Raw genomic sequence first — 23,532 nt, 5'->3', positions numbered from 1 at the left:
TCCAACAGTCACCCAGTTATAGCTCCATCCCCAGCTCCATTCCAAGGAGGAATTTCTACCCTACAAGGAAGTTCCAGCTTACTGTAGCTCAAGGTGCCCTAAATTAGCTGCTTAAATACATTATTGTTGTTTTGTGTGTAATATTTAATGATGAAGAGAGTGTATTGGAGGGGAAGTTATTATAGATAAAAAGGAAAAATAGTTTGATAATCATTAATTCAAGAATGTGTTAATGAATGATTGTAGTAAAAAGCCTAATTAGTAAAAACAGCACCATGTATGATTGGATTTCTTTTGCCTTATATTATAACCACAACTTCATCAATCTTTAAAAAAATATACAAAATATATTCCATGGTAGGGATGAGAGCTACCCTCCCAGTATGTCCACACACTGATTCAAGGATACAGTACCTTTCACTGCAAAGGACATTGAGACAGGGCGGCAGGGTGGTGGTTATCTTGGTCCATCTAGAAGGATCTGATTTCAACACAAGGGCATTTAAGAAGACAGGATGGTTACATACAGATAAAGCAAGTCCAAGAGCAGAGAGGTCAGAGAGAAGAGAAAATGCTGTGCTTCCAGTTTTAAAAGCACAAGGGACCATGGGCTAAGGAATGCAGGTCTTTAGAGGCTGGAAAAGGTGAACAAATTCTCCTTCAGGGCTTCCGTAAGGAAGCGTGCTGGCTAACAAGTGCAGACCATGGGCACTGCATGTATTTCCTTAGAACTGAAAGATCATTAATTTCTGTTTATTTATGCCATTCAAGGTAATTTATTTCAGCAGTAACAGGAAACCAGTGTAGAGGGTTTGGCACAGGGCTTGGTCTTTTCCAGACAACCAATGTCACTTGCCAACATCTCCCAGTTCTGTCTGATGACAGTTCTTATATAATGCAGGATTGGCTCAATGGCTAGTTCTCAGGGGCACTCATGTCCAACGTTGTGCTTGTGTGTGTGTGTGTGTGCACGTGCATGCACACACACACACACACACAAGGCATTGAATCCAGGGCCTTGCACACTAGGCAAGTGTTGTGCCACTGAGCTGGACTCTCAGTCACTGTTTTTATTCTTTGATTTTGAGACTTCTCTAAAGCATTTTAAGAATAAAACAAAGCAAAGCAAAACAAAACAAAACCCTTAGGTAAGTGAAGTAAATAAAGGATGCAAAGTAGATCAGGGACTCATTTCCATATATTGTTGGTGAGATGACATGGGTAATTCTGATAAAGGTCATCATAGGTAACTATACATGTTTACAGGTGCAGACTTCTTATGTCAATGCTTATTTGATGCCATTGTATTTCCTTTGCAGCAGAGGTTTTTCCAATTTTATGGCCTATGGAATCCAATAAACCAAGACACTGTAACAGGATTATACACAGAATGCTTTTAGTGTCACGTGGAGATCTCTAGTTTCATTTTAACCCTGAGGCAGTAAGTTCTAATGAGCTTGCAGAGTTTCCCCTTCCTGGCCCGCTTCCTCCTCTGCCTCCTCTGGCTGCCATTACACAATGACCAACTGTACACAGGTGTCAGAGTTTGTCCAACTTGGCTTCAGGGGCGGGCTGGGAATGCAGAAAGCTCTGTTTCTGGTCTTTTTGGTGATGTATGTTATCGCCATCGTGGGAAACTTGGGCATAATTGTAATCATCAGGGCCGATGCTCACCTCCACACTCCCATGTATGACTTCCTCCAAAGCCTTTCCTTCCTGGACGTCTGCTATTCTTCCACAATTGCGCCCAGGACCCTGGTAAACTGTATGAAAGATGACTGCAGGGTGTTCTTTGCTGCGTGCATGTCTCAGTCTCAGTTCTTCTTTTTGTCTCTGTTTGGCACCACTGAGGCTTTCCTCCTGGCTGCCATGGCCTACGACCACTTCTTTGCCATCTGCAACCCTCTTCTGTACCCCATGAGCATGACTCACCGGGTCTGCGGACTAATGGTGTCCAGGTCCTACGCATGGGGCCTAGTGAATGCTGTCACTCAGGCAACAATGACCTTCAGGCTGTCCTTCTGTGGGCCAAATGAGATCAATGAGTTCTTCTGTGACGTCCCCCCACTCTTGTCCCTGTCTTGTTCAGACACATCTGTGAACCAGTGGGTTCTCCTCAGCCTGTGTGGCTCCATCATTGTCAGCACCTTCTTGGTTGTGTTGGTCTCCTACCTCTGCATCATCTCAGCCATCCTGAAGATCCGCACCGTGCAGGGACGCCACCGAGCTTTCTCCAGGTGTGCCTCCCACCTCACTGGAGTGTGCTTGTTTTTCGGGACCGTGTTTTTCATGTATGCACAGCCCAGTGCCATCTCCTCCCTGGAGCAGAGCAAGGTGGTGTCCATCTTTTACACGGTTGTCATCCCCATGTTGAACCCCCTCATCTATAGCTTGAGGAACAAAGATGTCAAGCAGGCTCTGAAGAGGGGCAAGTGGAAGCTCTCAGGGGTTCTGGGTCTGTGGATCTCACAAAGCAGTCTGGAATCTACTCCAAACCACTGCGGCTCGTGGGTGGGTACTTAGGTGGCTTTACCAGGCTTGGAGACAAGCCTGTATGGACATCTGTAATGTAGAAGACAGAGTGTCCTTTAATTGTCTTGATATCTTTAATAATGAGCAATATCAAGGCTTATGGGGAATAAAATGTTACAACTGGAACAATGGATGATTAAATAGGCAGAAATAGCATGGCATTTTTTACCTCCTATTTCATATAGCATCTTGATCAAGCACCATCAGAAAATAGGTATAAATTGCACTTTTATAAAATCAGTAAAATGTTTATCTTGAAGTACAAATGCAAATCCTTCCCAAAGGTAAAGAAAAATAAAATGCTTCAGTGTTTAACCTAAAAATATTTAGAAATACATAATTTAGTAATTAGCTTTTTCGTATTAAATTATATGTTAAGCAGACTTTGTGGAAACATAATTGACACACTCAACAATTAAGATGTACATCATCTTTTGTGGGCACCTTGGAGATCTGGCTCTTTTCCTGAACATAATTATTTTGAGATCCATCCAACTAGTAGCAATATCAATGCTCTATCCTTTCCATTTTGAGATAATTTTTCATTGTATGAATAGACTATAATTTGATTATTGCTTTTTGTGATGATAAACATTTGGGCTGTTCTCAGATTGGGACTATTACACATATAGAAATCATGGATATTTTTGTGAATAAATCTGTTTTGGGGTGTTTGCTTTAATTTCATCTAAATAAATATCTGAAGGGTGGAAGGGCTGACTGTCATAGTTAATACAGGTGGCTTTTCAGAGTTTGTGCTATTTAATGCTTTTGTCACCAAAATGTGCCCTTCAGTCCTCTGTATCCCTGTGAGCATTTGGTATAGTCTGCCTTCTTCATGTAAGCTCTTCTAGCAAGTATGTGGTTGTGTCACATTTTGATTTAACACGTGTTTGCTAAATGCAATATGATAGAATCTTTTCACGAACTTACTTACCATGTGAACACCTTTGCTTTGTGAAATATTTGTTTAAACTTTTTGCTCTTTTTCCCCCTTGGTTGGGAAAAAATCATTTTTCTGATTATGGAGGTCTAGAAGTTCCTTATATCTTCTAAATAAATGCCCCTGATGAAATACATGATTTAAAGTCTGTCCCCACAGTGTGACTTGATATATCTTTCTTTAACATTGCACTTCTAAGAGCAGAGGTTTTAGTTTTTTATTAAATCCAATGTATCAATTTATGAGTGAATGTGTTTGCATTGTCTTACGTAAATAGATCTTTAATCCAAACTCATAAGTTCTTAGTTATGTTTTTCTACAGATACAGTTTTGGGCTTACACTTGAGTCCAAGGATCAGTTTCAGTTAATTTAAATAGTGCCAGGCTGAGTTCAAGTGTCATTTTGCACATAAATTCCAATATTTCAGAACCATTAAAAAATACTAGCCTGTTTTCAATGAATTACCTTGGACTTAGGTTAAAAATCAGTTGCCGACCCATCTGGGGATTTTTTTTTTTCTGAAATTGTCATGTTCTGTTGATCTATTTGCCGATCTTTACACCATTAACAAATGGAATTCCACCAGCTTCTACATCACAAAGAAAACTTTACAGTTTTCATACTTTTACAGACTGATCACTGAGTGTTTCATGGTTTTTGTTTTACTTTAGTTTTAGTTTTATGGTGCTGGCAATAAAACTTGGGACCTCATGCATGCTAGGCAAGTGTTCTAACTCTGAGCTGTGGCCACAGCTCTATTTCATGTTTTTGTATTAGAGTATTAATGCTGTAATTGAAATGGCCATACTAACAAAGTGAGCTACAGGTTTCATGCAATCCCCATCAAATACCAAGGCAAAACCACCCTGAAAGTCATATGGAAACACCAGGTCCTAAATAACCAACACGATTCTCAGGGAAAGAACAATTCTAGCAGCATCACAACAGTGATTTAAAAATATAACACAGAGCCATCTTAACAGACACAGCATGGTATTGGTATAAAAATAGACATGCAGAGCAACGGACTAGAGAGTAGATCCTGGAATGACACAGGCATCTACAGGCATCTGATTCTTGATTAAAGGAGCCCAAACACAGGTTGGAAAACTGTTGTCCTCTTTTAAACACAGTGCTGGGAAAACTGGACATTCAGCCATGGATGGTTGAAGCTAGATTCCTATCTTGCACCCATACAAACATTGACTTAAAATGGACCAAAGACCTTAATGTAACACTGAGATTTTCTTCAGTGTTAGATATTGATACACATAATTATTTCTTGAATAAGAACACAATGGCTCAGGAAATTAATGCAAGAATTGCCAAATGGAATTACACTAGCTTCTGCAGCATAAAGAAACAAATCAGCAAGGTAAAGAGACAGCCATTCAGAATGGGAGAAAATCATGCTTGGTGTGGTGGGGCATGCCTGCAGTGTCTTGGGAGGCTGAGGAAGGAGAATCACAAGTTCAAAGCCAGCCTCAGCAATTTATCGAGGACCTAAAGAAACTTATAGAGACCCTGTCTCTAAATGAAATATTAAAAAGGACTGTGGCTTAGTGGTTAAGTGCCCTTGGTTCAATCCCCAGCCCCCCAGCCTCACCCCCCAAAAATAATAGGAGAAAATTATTGCCAGTAATTTATCTGATAGAAGACTTATATTCAGAATATACAAAACACTTAAAAAATTCAGCAACAAAAGGACAAGCAAGCCTATGGGCAAATGATCTGAATAAACACTTCTCAAAAGAAGAAGTACAAGAAATATATAAATAATGCTCAACATGTTTAGCCATCAGGGAAATGCAAATTAAAAATCAAATGAGATTTCATCTCACCCCAGTAAGAAAGGCTACTCTCAACAAAATAAAAAAATACAAATGTTGATGCTGAACCTGCAAACACTGATGATTGGGGTATAAATGACAACAATAATTATGCAAAATAGTGCAGAGGTGCCACAAAACCTGAAGTTAGTGGGCTGGGGATGTGGCTCGAGCGGTAGCACGCTCGCCTGGCATGCGTGTGCCTGGGTTTGATCCTCAGCACCACATACAAACAAAGATGTTGTGTCCACCAAAAACTAAAAAATAAATATTAAAAAATTCTCTCTCTCTCTCTCTCTCTCTCTCTCTCTCTCTCTCTCTCTCTTAAAAAAACAAAAACCTGAGGTTAGAACTTCCTTGTGATACATCTATACCACTGCTACATACATGTCCAAAGGAGTCAAAGTCAGCATACAAAAGAGCTACTTGATCTAGTTTACTGGTTTATAGTTCCCCAATAAACCCACATTTATTGGGAGGCTATTTAAAGTGCCCAAGTTGTGGGATGGGTCTCACTGCCCAGCAGCAGATGAATGGACAGATATAATGTGGAGTGTGTGCAGAATGGATTGTTATTCATCCACAAAGATCAATGGGATGGCGTCATTTTCAGAAGAGGAGTGCAACTTGAGCCACCACGTTAAACAAAATAAGCCAGACTCAGAAATGAAAGCATCACAAGTTTCTTGTGTAAGTGAAACTTAGGGGGTGGGTATGATGACATAGCAACAGGAGAGACTGCTACTAAAGAAAGGGATCAGGCTGGCAGGGGAGGAGGTCGAGAGAGGGTCACTGGACACATGGATGCTCATGTGAAAATGTCACAATGAAACCCATTAATTTATATATTTAGTGTGCTAATAATATAATAAATAAAAAGACTATGTAATGCTGCACACAACCAAGGAAAGACAACATTTAAAATGTTTTAATTTTAATGACTTTGCCAGACAGGCATTATCAGAATTAGAAAAAATGAATCTAATGTATGAAATATGATATGTCAAGAGCTTTGTAATATTTTGAACAACCAATAAAAAAATAAATAAATAAATAAATAAGAAATAAATATCTTATTATCATGTTAATATGTTATACATGTCTATGTCTTTATTGTTCTATTTTGTTTTGCATTCTGAATTATGATTTTATATGATATATATAAATTTATAACTTTTTTAAGAATGAATAAATTATAATATTTTAATATATTAATAAAATCAAATAACTGTCTTCTCATTAAAGAAAAAAAAAGAAAAAATTATGACTGATAATAAGCAAAATAGTTATTTAATAAAAACCAACTTAGAATTAGTATGTATGTTAAAATTAGAAGAAAAGACATTAAAAAGGTCACAGTTGATTTATAAAATATTATCACATATAAATAAATTCTGCTCTTTTATAACTTAAATGTGTTTTTATATTTATAAATGTATTATATATTTTTTCCTTAGAAGTTTATTTACAGATGTTTGCTTCCAGGATTTTTTTTTTCTATTAAAAACTCTGCCATATTGTATATTATTGCATTTTTGTCTTTGGGAACTTATATAGAGAGAGTCTATTTTTACAACAATCTTACTGAGATTAAGTCACATGCCATAAATTTTGTCCATATAAAATGTATAGTTTAATGTTTTTGATACATCCCAAAGTTGCATAAAAATTGCACTCCTTACTTTCACAACATTTCCATCATTCTGAAAAGCCCACTGTGTTTCTTAACAGCCCTGGTCTGTTTTCTCTTTACCCCACCCCCTGGAAATTGCTAATTTGCTCTCTATGCCTATGGATTTGCCTAAATTGTATTCCACACCATGTAGATATAGAACATGAAGCTATTACAACTGGCTTCTTTCACTAATCTTAACGTCCATGAGGCTCATCCATGTCATTAGAATGTACTCGTAATTCATTTTTATGAATGACTAATATTCCATTGTATGGACATATTTTATTTTATTTTATTTATTTTTGATATGTCTTTTTTATTATTAGTTGTTCAAAACATTACATATATCATATTTTATACATTTGATTCAAGCAGATTATGAACTCCCATTTTTACCCGTATACATATTGCAGATTCACATCGGTTACACATCCACTATTTTACATACTGCCATACTAGTGTCTGTTGTATTCTGTTGTATTCTGCTGCTCTTCCTATCCTCTACTATCCCCACTCCCCTCCCCTCTCTTCCCCTCCCCTCCCATCTTCTCTCTCTACCACATCTACTGTAATTCATTTGTCTCTCTTGTTTTTTTTTCCCTTTCCCCTCACTTCCTCTTATATGTAATTTTGTATAACAATGAGGGTCTCCTTCCTTTACCCTGCAATTTCCCTTCTCTCTCTCTTTCCCTCCCCCCTCTAATTACCCATTCATTAGTTGATATACACTTTGATGCTATCATGTGTCTATACACAGGCCATTTCACTTTTCTTAAGTACACACTTAGCATGGGATGGCGGGTTTAGTGGTAACCACGTTCAGCTTTCTGCAGAACTGTAGAGCTGTTCTTCACAGCACCCATACCATTTTACATTTTCCCTCAGTGATGTGTTGAGGGTTCCAATTTCTCTACAATCTTCACTGTCACATTTTTTGTTTTTGTTCTTCTTATGTTTGCAGTTCTCGTTAGTGGGATGTGGTGCCTTACTATGGTTTTAATTTTTGCTTTCAAGTGACTAATGATACTGTGGGACTTTTCATGCACTTACTTGCCACTTGATTTTCCTCTTTGGGTGATGAATATGAATATGCCACAATGAAACCCATGGGTTTTTTTTGTATAATTAAAATGGCTAATAAAAATTACAAAAAAAATATAAAACTCTGCCCATATTGAATGAGTTGTTTTATCTTTTGTCACCGAAATGCACATTAATTTTTTGAAACACACTTACATAGCATTCTCTGCTTCCTGATTGCCATGTCCTGAGCTACTTTTCTCTTCTACCATGATATTCAGCCTTACCTCAGGCTCAGAGCCATGGACTCAGCCAACCATGGACTAAACCTGTGAAGCTTTAAGCTTAAATAAACTTTCCCTCTAAGTTGTTCTTTTCAGGTCTTTTGGTCACAGTGATGCAAAAATCTAACTGAAACAGAAATTGTCAGTGACAATTTCTACTGCTATGACTCACCTGACCACACAGTTCAGAAGACACTGGAGATGGTTTGGGAGAGGTACTTTTGGAAGTTTAGCAATGCAGTCTGGACAAATTAATAGAAGAGTGAAAAGATGTCTAGTAGGGTAGAGGAAGGATAGGGTCAGAGGAGAGGACAGGAGGGAAAATGGAGAGGGAAAAGGGGGATCAGGAACAGAAATTTAAAAAAAAAGCAATCTGGAAAAGCCTTTGAATGCTGTAAATGGAGCTTAATGGGCAGTTCTGGTGGGAAGGCAGAGACAAGAAGGCCAATAAAATGGCAAACAGTAAAGACTCTAATGGGGCTTCAGAGGGGAAGGGGGGTTCTTGCTGCGGTCTGGCTGGGCACAAAATCATGAGCCATTCAAGCAGGAACAAACTTTATTTTTGAAACTGCCGCCAATGCCCCATACGCTCCCGGCCAGATTGCCGACCGACCCACCCGGCGTTCTCCCAGACCCCAACAGGAAGTCCCTCCTCTGGAATTCCCTCCTACTGGACTTCCCCAACCAATGGGAACTCTCCAGGAGTCCCGTAGCAGGCCAAGGTGGACAGCAGGAGTCCAATATCCATATGAATGCAGATCTTAACAAAATCATATCATCTCAATGGCTTGCTGGCATCACCTTTCAACCCAAAATGCCATGCATCATATTATTTGGCTGTGGCTCTTAGCAGGTTCTAATGGAAATTGGACTAGAGACTGTTGGTGTTCTGGCAAAGGAATCGCCTGTGTTCTGCCTGTATACTGAGACTTTCTGTGAGGATGGATTTAAAGATGCTGGGCTAATTAACTTGGAAGAGGAAATTCCAGCCAGAGCAGCACTGGGGCAGAGGCATGGATACCCAGGCAGCCTTCAGCCCAGTTTACTGTGACACTCAGGAGCAGAAAGCAGGGCAGAAGGATTAGAAAAATCTCGCAGTTTCTCTAGAAAAGGGCAAGTACAACGGGGGCTAGGAGAGTGTGATTGTTAAAGAGAACACAGTCCCTAAGAGACATCGCTGTAGTTTTATGAATATTTTTCTGATTATAAGTGATATTGAGTCTCTTTTCATACAGTAATTAACCATTTACTCATCTTCTCTGGGAACATGCCCGTGCCATTTGGTTATGTGGGTGGTGGTAGTGTACTGGTATTTTGTTTAGGATTAATGTTGAGGAACATTTGGGAATATTGTTCTATAGTTTTCTGTTCTTTTTATGTCTTTGTCTGTTTGTATTTGGGGGCAGTGACTTATTTCATGGAATAATTTTGGAAGGGCTGTCCCAATGCCAATTTTTCAAAAGAATTTAAAAAGATTGTTAGTTCTGTGAATGTTTGGTAGAATTCTCTGGAAAGGTCATCTGCTCCTATTGTAACCTTTCAATGGGAAGATACTCCAATCATGTTCATGGCTTCTAAAAAGCTAAACTCCCAATGTTTTGTCTTTATACTATTTAATGAAGTAAACAGAGCTATCTATCTGAAGCACTGGAAGTTCTGTCCATGAGATGAACCATGCTGGGATCAGGAGCTGCTTCCCTGGTTTCTGTCACTTTCTCACCAGCTGGTGGGTGGTCGGCAGCCCACAGGCCCGTCTGCATGCTTGGGATGTTGCACCCACTGGCTGTTTCCATTAGGTGGGGGGAACAGGGGAGGCTCAGGGCTGTTGTTGACTTCTATGGAATTCTAAGCATTCACTTCCCCCTGAAGGGCCTTCTTTATGGTGGCATAGAGCTTGGTGGCTGTCTGCAAAGGTGGGGCCTGTGAGCATAGGCTTTCTGTGGGTGGAGTCTGTGACTGGTGGAGATGGTCAGGATGCCATCTCTGTAATGGCAGTGGAGTATCAGTGGGCCCACTTGGTCTGAGCCCCTGTGGCTGTGAGTGCTTATCACCTGCCTCATCCACTGGGGATTCTTGGTAAAGCCCTATCAAAGCTCTTGATGACTGAACCTGTGAGGCCTGTGGGCACAGTTCCTCTGTGGGCATCTGTGACACCAAGGCTTCCACCCACCGTGAGAGGGGTATGATGTCAACCGGCTCCTTTGGTGGTGGGGGAGTGCTGGGTTGGGGCTCACACCCATGGGAGTGATTTGCTCTTGGGCAAAGTCCCCCTCACTCCTCTGTCTGCAGCGGAGGGTTTGGGGAGTCTTCAGCCAGCAGTGATCCTCCACAGGAGCCTCTCTGATGAGTGTCAGAGGCAGCCACTCCCAAGGCGCTCCCTCTGGGTTTACCTGTGGCTGTCTGAATGTGGCGAGAGCCTGTGTTTATTCGGCTTGTTCTAGGGAAGCAGGCCAACTATAGACTTTGCAGAGGCCACTCTGCCGCACAGCCCTCAGCCCACCCCGGCTGGCCTGTGTGAGGTTCTCCATTGTCTCTGGGGCTGATGACCGGCTAACTCAGCCTGCTGTCCTCCCAGCTGTTTCCGAGGAGGAAGCTCATGGGCTTTCCCTTCCCCTCTTCTCTTTGTTACACCTCCCCATGGCTCCACAATTGTCAGGGCTTGGGTTCAAGGAATTCTTTCCTCATTTTCTGCTCCAGTAACCAAATCCCATGTTGCAAGTCCCATCAAGTCTCGAGCTGTCCAATGTCGGGTTCGGGGTGTTTACTCTGGCCGCCTCTCTGGTCAGCTGTTTTCACTACTTCATTTCCAGGACGCAGGGCTGCAGCCTAGATGTGCTCCATTGTCAAATATCCCCTTGACCTGTGGATTGCCCAGCAGTGGGATTGCTGAACCGCAGGAGAGTTCTAGTCTTAATTATTTTGAACTAATGTTTTAGAAAATAATAAAATAAAGAGGAAACACAAAGCATACTTAACTCTTTCCTTTTCCTCTAGTAAATTCTAACTAATATATATTTTCCCCCAAATATTTTTCACTGTACATTTATTTTCAGGTAAGGTCATGAACCAGAAAAATCATAAGACAAGTATAAGTTTTTTCTCCTTTTTAAAATTCTCAGTGTGTGTGTGTGTGTGTGTGTGTGTGTGTGTGTGAGAGAGAGAGAGAGAGAGAGAGAGAGAGAGTGTGTCTCCAGCTCTTGGTATGGTTGGCTGAGTGCTAAGGGGAAATCACTGAGCTTGATTCAAAGCCAGTTTTGCACCTGCAGTTATTGGGGTCAGATATTATACTGTTTAAGTTAGATCTTGGTCAATGTAATAAAGATAGCCAGCAAGAGCACTTTAGAGGAGAGAAAGTCTATTTTGGTTCATGTTTTTAGAGGTTCAGTCCACAGTGAGCTGATCCACAGCCCTGGGCCTGAGGTGATTCAGAGCATCATGGAGGAAGGGCGTGGTGAAAGAGAGCAGCTCAGGGCACGGCCCACAGGAATCGAGGAGAACTCTACCAAGCACGGAAAAAATACAGACCCCACAGCCACCCCCCACTGACCACCTCCTCCAGCCACACCTCAGCTGCCACAGTTCTTGTGTTGTCTCACTCATGAGCTTTTGAGGAACACCTCTTATTCAAATCATAAGGAAGTGATAGAAAGTACTAATAAATCACATATTTAACAGCTTCATATGTTAGTTCCATATATTGGTCAATGAGAATAGAAAATTAAGAACATTTCAAAGTATAGGTAAAAAGTACATAGTAAAGTGAAAACTTAAGAACACAGAAATTATTTTTACATATAAGACAGAAATTATTAACAAATTCTCAACATCTCATATTTTATGCAACCCCAAAATGTTGAAAGGACATGATCATCTGGGGATAGGAGATACAGTGCTCATGCCTAGGTAGGAGAACTGCCCATCTGTGGAAAATGCATCTCCTGGCAAAGTGTCCATCCTTTGCTTTTCAGTGCTATTTATGAATGTGCTGTTGAGATAGGAGTGAATATTTTATTGACTATGAAGCTAATTTTGTAAATGAGGACAATATAAGTAACGTGTAAGGTTCTAGAAATGTGTGCTCAGGAAAGAATGTCTAACAGGCCAGGGTAGAGCCCAACAGACCCAACAGGGTGAAGTGAGATTAGGCAGGTCCAGTGCAATCAGGGCCATTGGCCAGGAGATTTTTAGGTCACAATGGCTGTTTTTCCTCTTTGGAGCACAAACCACAGCATCTAGATCTATAGACTCACTGAAGAATGACTTTTTAATAACTCCCTTGGCAAATATCGAAAACCAAGATGTGTGCCTTGATTTAATAAACCAATTAAGATAACCTAGAGAAACCTGCGGTGAATCACTAATGAGCACACTTTCTCTGGCAATGCTCCAAAACTAGGATGGGTACAGCCGAGCGCAGCTTTGCTAATAACCTGGTCATGTATTTTATTCCAGTTTGAACTAAGATCAACACATTGGTTCCAGAAAACAGTTGGAGACAAACAGAGACAAGCCTAGACTGACCCCATATATCCACGAGTGGGAAGGGAGGAATCACACTATTCTTGGAGGAAAAGGAGGACGTGCTGGTTTGTCAGGAGCTTCCCGGTGACCAGCTTCTCCAATTCTGCCTTGTTCCTCAGGTTGTAGATGATGGGGTTGAGGGATCGGGGCAGCACAACATAGCCCACAGAGAGAGACAAGTCAGTGGAGGAGGAGAACCCCAGGAGGGGCTTCAGGTAAGCACAAAAACCAGTTGAAAGGAAAAGGACTACAACTGCCAGGTGGGGGAGGCAGGTGGAGTAGGCTTTGCCCCGCCCTGCTGTGGATGGGATCCGCCTGAAGGTGGAGAAGATGAAGACGTAGGAGATGATGATGCCGGCAAAGCAGCCAGTGTCCAGGAAGACATTAATGATAATGAACACAATTTCTGCAGTCACACGCTTTGAAGAAAGACAGCTAACAACTGGGGAATGTCACAGAAGAACTGTTGGATCTCATGGAATCCACAGTAAGATAAAAAAGGGTGCTCACAGTGTGGATAGCAGATAAAAAGCCACTGCTGAGCCAGGACAGAGTGGCCATCTGCACACAGGTGTCCCTGCTCATGATGGCTTCATAGTGCAGTGGATGGCAGATGGCAGCATAGCGGTCCATGGACATTGCTGTGAGGAGGCACAGGCCTGTGTCTGCTGAGAAAAGCACCAGGAAGACGTGGGCCACAAAGCCGAGGAAAGAGATGGAGTGGCAGTGGGTGACCCAGTTGGCCACAGCTTTGGGCACCACAGCAGAAATGAGGCAGATGTCAAAGAGGGACAGATTCCTCAGGAAGAGGTACATGGGCGAGTGGAGGCCTGGGTCCAGGGAGGTGATGGTAATAACGAGGCCATTCCCCACCAGGGCAGCCAGGTATATCGCAGTAAAAATCACAGCTGGTAGGAGCAGAGGACTCCGTGAGTCAGAAAAACCCAGGAGAAGAAATTCTGTGACCATAGAGTTATTACTCATTCTCAAACAATCGTTCTGCAGTAAAAATGGACATGTGTGATTAAGAGGGCAGGCATACCAAGCTTTCCTGTCCAACACGGAGCAGACGTCAATGAATGTGTTTCTGTGTGAATCTGTACATGCATATGAACAATGTGGATTTAACAGTAAATTTTCTCCAATAAAGGAATTATTCATTTGTCCCATTGTCCACTGCTTGTTCTCTCAATTTTTCTTTTTAAGTCTATGAAAATGTTCTCCATCTGTAGACACAAATTATTTACAGGAACCCAGCACAAAGCAACCCGTGTCTTCTAAAGAAGTATCTGTATTAAAATGTCTAAAGAGGGAGAGACAGACTGATAGCTGCCTGCCAGGACTATTTCCATTTTGCTTTGCAAATTCTTCTGCAATTAATATTTTAATATATTTTTGATACTTGTCTTTAAAATAAATTTTACAACAGATGTATATCTACCTGCTCTTTTAAAGTTTCTTGCTTGTTTAATTTTCTCTGAGACTTTAGGTCATTTTTAAAATTTGTTAAATTTACTCTCAGAGTTTATTTTGGGCTTCTGTATTTCTATATTCTGTATTTCTTAACACTCTTATATCCTTTCAATTTTTTCAAGTTTATGATTATAAGGTTATTTCATACATTCCTGAAATAATATTTCTAGGTAGATGAAAGAGAGAGAGAGAGACAGAGAGAGAGAGAGAGAGAGAGAGAGAGAGGCCTACCAAACTTTGATTTAAATTGTGGTGCACAACTTTAAAAAGGCAAGACATATTAAGATTTTATTTAAATTTATATTTTCATTCTCTCCATAATAGCTGCTAATCCTGTTTCCAATTTCCAGATGAACATTTTCCTTAAGATATTCTGAGTTCTTTCTATAGTTCAAGGACAAAATTTACATAACTTTCTAGTTGATTTAAAAATTAACGGACTTTAAATGGAAATCCATAAACAGATAGATAAACAGCTATGTAAATGTTGATATAAGTGTACCAGCATATCAATATTCATGTCTAGTGATTATTTATCCATACATGTCAGCATTTTACTTCATAACTTCTGATATAATTTTCTAAGACCATAGTCGAGACACTTTTCTGCCAGTATTTTATAATTTCCTTTCTATTGACTATCCTTCTATCTATTAAATAAATAAATTAATTCAACCAGCTGGAAAAAAAGACAGTCCTTTAAAGAGTTTAGATAATGAAATTTAGTCTAAAATTCTAAAATTCCTGGGAAGGTTATGGTGGTGCACATCTGTAATACCCGCTACTTGGGATGTTGAGGCAGGGAGATTACAAGTTTGAAGTCAAACTCAGCAAATTGCTGAGAGCCTGACTAAAAACAAACAAACAAAAAAAGGCAAAACTGGGTGAGGGGGGTACTCACCTACAATTCCACTGGCTCAGGAGGCTGAAGCAGGAGGATCACGAGTTCAAGGCCAGCCTCAGCAACTTAGACCCTAAGCCACTTAGTGAAACCCTGTCTAAAAATTATAAAAAACAAAAAAAGGGGCTGGGGATGTTGCTCAGTGGTAAAACTCTTCTGTAATGATTATTTACATAGTATGATTATTTACAAAATTTGTTATATCTTTGAGCCAATATTTCACAATAAAGATAAAGCCTTTGAAACAAATTATTTGAGAACATATTTCAAAAAATACACTCAAAATTAATATCTTATTTCACAGGGACCTATACTTACAAATGTGTTTTAATTATCTTTAAGTTGACATTTAATCATCCAAGAAACACTTCTAATTGGGGCATTGAAACCCAAGTTTTCTCCTGGGCCAGTTATTTTCTAACTGAAATTATAATCAATAATCAGAATAAAAGAAAATTGAAATTTGATAAAGTATCTGCACTATGTGAAATGGAAATTGCCATTTTCATTCAAGTTTCGATGTAGAGGCTGGTGAAATCACTACAGATCACTAAGTTAAGTGGTCCAAGATCATACTACCTTCCAAATGGTAGAGGCCTCCAGCATAGTACTGTCCCCTGCTGTCTCCAGCCCAGAACTGTCCCCACTGTCTCCAGCCCAGCACTGTCCCTGCTGTCTCCAGCCCAGCACTGTCCCCGCTGTCTAGAGTTTGCAAAAGCAGAGGTAGATAAGCACAAGCAGAGGGAGGGTGGTGCTGGTTTTCTCTGTTGTCCCTGTCCCACAGGCCGGAAGTTGGAAATATTCCAAAGGGAGATGATGTGGGGACTATTTACTCATCTCCACGGCTGCTGGACACGCAGTCTGGCTCCACGTGTGTGCAGGATGCACCGGGATGACACTGTGCATGAGTGAGTGTGAACACTGAATGCCCTCAGGAGTCCTAGTGTTTATTGAAAGAGCACCCAAGACACACTTACCTAACCCCTGTGGCGGGCATGTGCAGGAGGGACCGTGCATCTGGAATGTCCCCAGGGACTTATCATCTCACAATACAAATCCATGGTTATTATTTTTTAAGTTATCATAAGCCATATTTTTTTCTGGATTGACAAGTTCTGTTTTCTCTTATGGATTTAGAGCGGCAAATGCATGATTCTAATGAGGGATGTTAATTAATCAATGATTCAGAGACCAAAAGCTAAAACTTGTACCACATGCAGGTGCTTTGATTTTGGTGCTATTTTTCATAAATTATCTGGAAATTAGAAGGTGTTTAATTATAATCATACATACAAATTCTTTGAGATTGAATGCTACGCTAATACATATTAATTACAGTGTTCACAATAACCTCAGATTCAGATGACAAAAAGTTGTGAGATAAAGTGGCCAGTTTAAAGAAGCTGGCTGTGTACTTCAGTAGCAGAGTGCTTGACTAGCTTGCACAGGGCCTTGATTTCTAGTCCCTGATGCTCTGTCATCCTTGAAGAAAATGAAGACAGCAAAACACTATGTCCCTGAAATGTCTTTTCATTCTCAAGAACTTATCCAAGTCAAGGGAAAAATGGGACGGAGCTTGTACAGAGTAAGTGTCATCTTGGATACTGGATAAGTATCATCTTGAGGGACACAGACTTACCCTCATGAGTGCTAGGACTTGGGACTGGTTAGCTGGTTCCCTGTGGTAACTGGTTTGGAGTGTCCCACTGTAGAGAGGATAAGGGCTCCTCCTGCTGGTCTCCAGTGGACAGAGTGCCATGAGGCCAGGGGTGAAGTACTGTAGACACTGGGAGGGAAGAAGACCTACTTGTTTGGCCCATCACACTGGACCTTTCCCAGAAGCATTTCCCAATAAACCTATCTCTCACATGCCAGCTCCAGGTCTCTCAGCAAATTATCTCCCTATCCTAGCATAACTGGACTGTGGAGAGTAAAGTGTGCACGCACACGCACCATGACCAAGCGGGGCCTTATCCCAGAGGTGCAAGGTTGACACACATATGCCAATTAACAAAGGTCATCCCCCACATGGTGGAATTAAGGACAAGAATCATATGATCCTCTCAACAGATGCATAGAAGGCCTCTGATCCAATCCATGCCCATTCATGTTAAAAGCCCTCGAGAAACCAGGGATAGAAGATGCCGCAGTCTGCCTGGGTACAAATAACCGGGAGGTCATGAGCCACTTGTAGGTTCAAACAGGAACTACTTTATTGCCAGAACCCAATGGGAACTCCACTCAAACTCAACCGAAACTCTGCGAGAACCAATGGGAACTCAACGGGAACTCCACGAGAATTCAAAAGTAAGCGGGCACCCCAGGTAGCAGGAGCCTCCTTATTGCTGGACAGCAGAAGTTTATATACACAACTGAATACACAGCTTGTTACAATTTAGCATCATCCAGTTACAGCAGTCAGGCATTATCTTAATAATTATACACAGCTTAACTTAATTATCATCATCTTAATGGCTCGAAGGCCTTACTTCTCAACCACTCCTTCTGGCAAAATGCCAGGCGCCATCTTGACTTGGTTGTGGCTCTCAAAAAGAAGGAGGTTACCTCAACATCATAAAAGCTAAACAAAACAAAACCAAAGCCAACGTCCTGTTGAACAGACAAAAACTGAAGACATTTCCACTAAAATTAGGAAAAAGATAAGAATGTTCTCACCCAGCCTTTCATATACAGAAGAATGAAAGTACGTTCCTATCTCTCACTCTTCGCACAAGTCAAAACAAAGTGGATCAAAGAACTATGAATTAGACCAGAAAACTTTGCAATTGTTAGAAAAAAACATAGAGTCAACACTCCATCATATTGATGCAGGCACAGTATTCCTTAACAAGACCTTAAAATTGCAAAAACTACACCCAAGAATCAGAAAGTAGGACAACATCAAATCAAAAGCCTTCTGCACAGCAAAGAAAATAGTAAAGAGCATGAAAAGAGAACCCACAGAACTGGAAAAAAATGTTTGCTAGCTACTTACTGCTCAGATAGGGGATTCATATCTAGAATATATAAAGAATGCAAATAACTTAACACCCCAAACCAAATAGCCCAATCAATTAATGGGCAAAAGAACTGAACACACCTCTCTCTCTCTCTCTCTCTCTCTCTCTCTCTCTCTCTCTCTCTCTCTTAAAAAGAAAAAGGCACAATGGCTAATAAATATATTTTAAAAATTCAATATCCCTAGCAATGAAGAAAACCAAAATTACACAGAAATTTTATCTCATTCTGGTCAAAGAATGCAAATAATAAATAATAAATGATGGTGAGGATGTGGGGGGAAAGTTTATCATGCATTTTTTGGTTTCAGTACAAATTATTACGATCACTCTGGAAAGTATGCAGATTCCTCAAAAGTGGGCATGGAACCACTGTATGAACCAGCTACCCTACTCCAAATTCTTTATCCCACCAGCACACCCTAATGATACAGCCACATGAGGAAGATTTCTGTTTCAGTCAGATTTTGGGCACTGTAACCTGCTGAGAGCCACAGCCCAGTTGGAATGACACATGGCATTTTGCCAGAAGGGAGTGGTTGAGAGGTGAGCCAGAGAGCCATTGAGATGATGATGGTTAGTTAAGCTGTGTATTTAGTTGTATATAGACCCCTGCTGTCTGCCTCTGGTGGCTGCTGGGGGTGGGGGATTCCTGGGGAATTCGCATTGGTTGGTGAAGTTCTGATGGAGGGAGTTCCAGTTGGTGTGGTGTTCCTGGAAGGCCCGCATGGGTGGCGTTTGCAGGAGTTCAGGCAATAAAGGAGTTCCTGTTTGAACCTACAAGTGCCTCATGGAGGCTCGGTTATTTTGTGCCCAGCCAGACTGTGGCAGTAACCAAAAAACCTAACAAGAACAAATAAAGGAGGTGTTTTAGTCAGTTTTTTCATTAATTTGACCAAGATACCTGACAAGAACAATTTTTTTTCTGGTATGAACCAGGAGAGCTAAAGCACACCCCACCCTTTTAAATTTTTTTTTTGAGACATGTTCTCACTAAATTGCTGAGGCTGACTTAAAATTTGTGATCCTCCTGCCTCAGCCTCTCAAGACACTGAGATTACAGGTATGCTCCATCTCAACTGGCAGACAAAAACAGTTTTAAAGAGACAATGTTTATTTGGAGGCACATGTTTTTAAAGGTCTCAGTCCACAGATGGCCAGCCATTCCTTGGGGCCTGGGTGGGGCAGAACATTGTGGCAGAAGTGAGAGGCAGAGGAAAGCAGCTGGGGACATGGCACCAAGAAGTAGAGAGGGATTCCCCTCACTACAGACAACATGTGTGCCCCAAAGGCATGCCCCAATGACCTACCACACCCCATCTGCCCACAACTACCACCAAATTAATCACAACAAGGGACTAGTTCACTGATTAGTTTCAGGCTCTCATAACACAATCATTTCACCTCTAAACCCTTTCACATTACTTCACACATGAGCTTTTTGGAGATGTCTCATATGTGGCTGACAGGTTCAGAGGTCTCAGTCCATGGAAGATCGAATTCATAGCTCTGGGCTGGAAGTCAGTGGGCCCATCATGGTGGGAGGGTGTGGAGGAGGAAGGCAGCTCAGGATGTGGCACCAGGAAGCAGAGAGAACTCTGCTTACCAGGGACAAAATACATGCCCCAAAGGCATGTTCCTAGTGACCCACCTCCTCCAGCCACACCCTACCTTGTTATAGTTACCACCCAATTAACCATATAATTACCACCCAATTAATCATATAATTACCACCCAAGTGGATTAATGCACTGATTAGGTTGAGGCTCTCATAAGCCAGTCACTTCACCTCTGAACTTTCTCCCTTTGTTTCACACATGAGCTTTTGTTGACACCTTATATCTAAAACACACCAATATGCAACCAGCCCATGTACTGATCAATAGATAAATGGATTAAGAAAATGTGGTATATATGCACAATGGAGTTTTACTCAGCCATAAAGAAGAATGAAGTTGTAGCATTTGCCAGTCAATGGATGGAACTGGAGACATCATGCTAAATGAAATAAGCCAGACTCAGAAAATCAAGGGTTGAAAGATTTTTCTCATATGCTCAAGCAAGGGAAAGATAAGGGGGGAAAAGGAAGGGATAGTTAGATAACACGATGGTATAGGGAAGATCAGTGGAGAGAGGCTGAAGGGGAGGGAGGAGGGTGAAATGCAGAACGTGTTTGACAATATTCCCTATGTGCATGTATCAATAAACCCCAGTGGATTCCATCTTTATGTAGATCTATCAATCAGAAATTTAAATATATGTAAATAAGTGGAGGTTCATCAGTAGTGTAGAAGGAGATAGTGGGAGGGAGGAGAGAAAGCAAGGCACTGGGGATGGAAATGGATGGAAAAAATGTAGTGTTTTGAATCTTGTACCTTTGTTGTGCCTTTTAAAATAATAGTTCTGAATTATTTCAAGATTTTTTTGGATGTCTGAAGTCCCTTTTCATAGTATAAATAAAATTTAAGGATAAGAATATAATTGTCTTCAAAATATATTTGGAATTTTGAGTTTTTCCACATAACTAGTCCTACCAGGTAAGCTAGGGATCTGTTACCAGCCCCTCAGTGAATGCCAGAAGTCACATAGAGTAATCCACCTGGTCTGTTATGGGCTTTCCTAGACATAAATGCCTAGGATAAAGTTTAATTTACAAATTAGGAACAGTGAGAGGTTAATATGCAATAATTTTAGAAATAAAAAATTATGACTATAAGCACTGTTAGAAAATTTATTTAAATTCTGTGCACTGTTTATTTCTACAATTTTCCATTTGATGTATTCTTACTCTCATTGACTGCAAGTAACTGAACTGGCAGAAAGCAAAATCACAGGTAAGGGATGATTCTTGACAAGATGTGGAAACCTGTAAATAGAGACTGCTTGTTGTTCTCCTTTATAATGTGAATGTTTTTATCTTTCTTGTCTATTTGCCTTGACTAGAACTCAAAAACAAGGCAATCTATGGCCAAGTTGAATGCTGACTTCATCTCCTTCCCTCGGCTTGAAGAATTTCAAGGGCTGTCTGACCTGGTAGTGGTGGGAGACATAGGTGTTGTGAAATTGCCTTTCCCTCTCTTTACAATTTTATTTTTTTTAATAAAAAAATTTCAGTTAATTTTAATCCTTCCTCACAGTAAAAATTTATTTTAACTTATATTCCTAAATATATAAAAGAAGATTATAAACAATGATAAAATACATTGGGGAAATAGATGCAAAATAACCAGCAGCCAAAAATACTAATCTTGACAAATGGAAAAACATCAGTAACAACAAAAACAGGAAGAAATGCAAGCAAGTTTGGTGTTTCTATAATACTTTAAATAAATAATTTATTAAATAATAAAGCTAAAATAACAAAATAAAAATGTTCATATTTTATGTTAATATTTGAAATGTGAAATACAACATGAAAATGGACATAAATGATAAATTTTGTGCTATTTTGTGAAAATTTTGAGGATTATAATGTGTTTGTTCCCAATCTTCATCACCTTTTACTAAGACTTAGCATCTATATCTATGCATGTGCCAGAAACTCTGATTTAAAGGCATTTATGGGGGGAAAGATTTGGTTTGTAGTTGTTTTACATTTCTGTAGTCATAACCTTCACCAGTTGCTTGTCTTAGAATAAATCTTCATTATTCTACAGGCCAAGATCATTCTGGCTGGAATCCTGGGAGCTGGCAGGGCTGTGTTTCTTTGGGAGTCTGCAGCACAGGACAGTCCCTCTTTAGTGACAGCGAGGTCAGACCACTCTCCCACAGGCAGTCCTTCTCTGGGGAAAATCTTAGTCTGCAGTTTCTGAGGGTTGAGGTGATTAGATTGGGACCACCAGCCACCCCAAACCCTTTAACCTAGTCACATCTGCAAGCAGAGAATTGTGTCAACAGTTTCTGAGGAGCTGGTCCTTCAGATGACTGCCTAGTATCATGGATGTTCTGATCACATGGATTCGCTCTAAGGAAGAAACGATTGATGATTCTGAGATAATCATTGGTGATCATGGTCATGAACCTATAAACCTCATTCTAAATAAAATACACATGTACCAAACCAAAATATTCAGTTATTTACCTTATATCAAAATAAACCATATACCATAAAACCCCCAAAACAATAATTTATAAAGATGTTTAATTAATCCTTTCTAGAGAATAGTCCTATTGTTTTCCCCCAGAATACTTATGGCACAGTTTCCATAGAATCTTCCACAGAGAGGCTTTGACGTCCTTATTCCTCAGGCTGTATATCACAGGGTTCAAAGACGGAGGCATCACGGAATAGAGAACAGATACCAGAAAGTCCACAGGATGTGGGGATTCCAGCACTGGTTTCAAATAGGCAGTGACGCCTGTCACAAAAAATGTGGTCACTACTATGAGATGGGGTGTGCAGGTGGAGAAGGCTCTTGACCGTCCTTGTGAGGACGGTATTCTTGTCACAGTCTTGAAAATGTACATATATGAAAATCCAATGGACACAACACAGAAATGTGCATATATGACCCCAAAGACCACACTAACATCAATGATGACATGTGACTTTGAGCAAGAAATCTTCAGCAGAGAGGGGACATCACAAAAAAATTGTGGGAGATTTCTGGAGCCACAGAAAGATAAAGAGAAAGTTCCTGCAGAGTATAAGACCCCAAAGATGCCCCCAAGGAATCAGGAGACACCTACCATCCGCACACAGAGCCCCCTGTTCATGATGACGTCATAGTGCAGGGAATGGCAGATGGCCACTTAGTGGTCATAGGACATGGCCGTGAGAGTGAAAAGCTCAGTCCCAGCAAACTGAATCACCAACAAGACCTGTGAGACACATCCTGGGAAAGAGATGGTGCTCTTGTGGCAGAAAGAACTCACAATGAAGTTGGGGACAGTGACTGAGACAAGGCAAGCATCCAGGAAGGACAAGTTCTTCAGGAAGAAGTACATGGGAGTGTGGAGACACTGGTCCACGGTGACCAGGATGATGATGAGAAGGTTCCCCACCAGTGCCACCAGGTAAATTAGCAAGAATAGGAAGCCATGTGCAAGCTGGGGCTCCTGGTCCTTGGAGAATAGTGTGAGGTAGAACTCCATCTCCACTGTGTGGTTGGCCGTGGACGCCATGCTGTGGACCTGATGGAGGGAAGGGGAGGGCGGACGCATGACAGGTTCCCACTAAGCCTTGCTCTGGACCAACAGTGTGTGCTCACCGCTGCAGGGTCCAGCTCTGCTCTGTGATAACGCGTGCACCCACGGCTCTCCTGACACACCAGGATCAACGACCTGCCCAGCTCCACTCCCAATGCATGCAACAGCAATGCCGAGAAGGGTGATCA

The 23,532-nt window shown here is 40.9% G+C and overlaps 2 protein-coding genes across 2 annotated transcripts; one reads left to right on the top strand and one right to left on the bottom strand.

The window, feature by feature from the left end:
* Positions 1-1,518: 1,518 nt before the first annotated feature.
* LOC143387119 (olfactory receptor OR9H1-like) lies at positions 1,519-2,523 on the top strand. The gene has a single exon (XM_076841753.1). It carries the CDS (start codon positions 1,519-1,521, stop codon positions 2,521-2,523), a length of 1,005 nt encoding a protein of 334 aa, XP_076697868.1.
* Positions 2,524-12,840: 10,317 nt separating this feature from the next.
* Positions 12,841-23,320, bottom strand: LOC143387120 (olfactory receptor 14A16-like). The gene is made up of 3 exons (XM_076841754.2): positions 23,072-23,320; positions 13,316-13,804; positions 12,841-13,224 (listed from the first exon to the last, which is right to left on the bottom strand). Exons 1-3 carry the CDS (start codon positions 23,318-23,320, stop codon positions 12,841-12,843), a joined length of 1,122 nt encoding a protein of 373 aa, XP_076697869.1.
* Between the last annotated feature and the right edge of the window lie 212 nt (positions 23,321-23,532).

This window comes from Callospermophilus lateralis, unplaced genomic scaffold (assembly GCF_048772815.1).
Source record: "Callospermophilus lateralis isolate mCalLat2 unplaced genomic scaffold, mCalLat2.hap1 Scaffold_1734, whole genome shotgun sequence".
NCBI lineage: Eukaryota > Metazoa > Chordata > Mammalia > Rodentia > Sciuridae > Callospermophilus > Callospermophilus lateralis.
The sequence above is the reverse complement of the archived record's forward strand: the minus strand, read 5'-3'. Positions and strand labels throughout refer to the sequence as shown.

Excerpts from the sequence above, each read along its gene's own strand:
- LOC143387119 (XM_076841753.1), top strand. The coding sequence starts at position 1,519 with ATGACCAACTGTACACAGGTGTCAGAGTTTGTCCAACTTGGCTTCAGG.
- LOC143387120 (XM_076841754.2), bottom strand. The coding sequence starts at position 23,320 with ATGGCGTCCACGGCCAACCACACAGTGGAGATGGAGTTCTACCTCACA. Across the intron at positions 13,805-23,071 it reads TCACTGTCCCCAACTTCATT|AACGATTGTTTGAGAATGAG; the intron begins GTGAGTTCTTTC and ends TTTTTACTGCAG. Across the intron at positions 13,225-13,315 it reads TTTTATCTGCTATCCACACT|CGTGTGACTGCAGAAATTGT; the intron begins GTGAGCACCCTT and ends CTTTCTTCAAAG.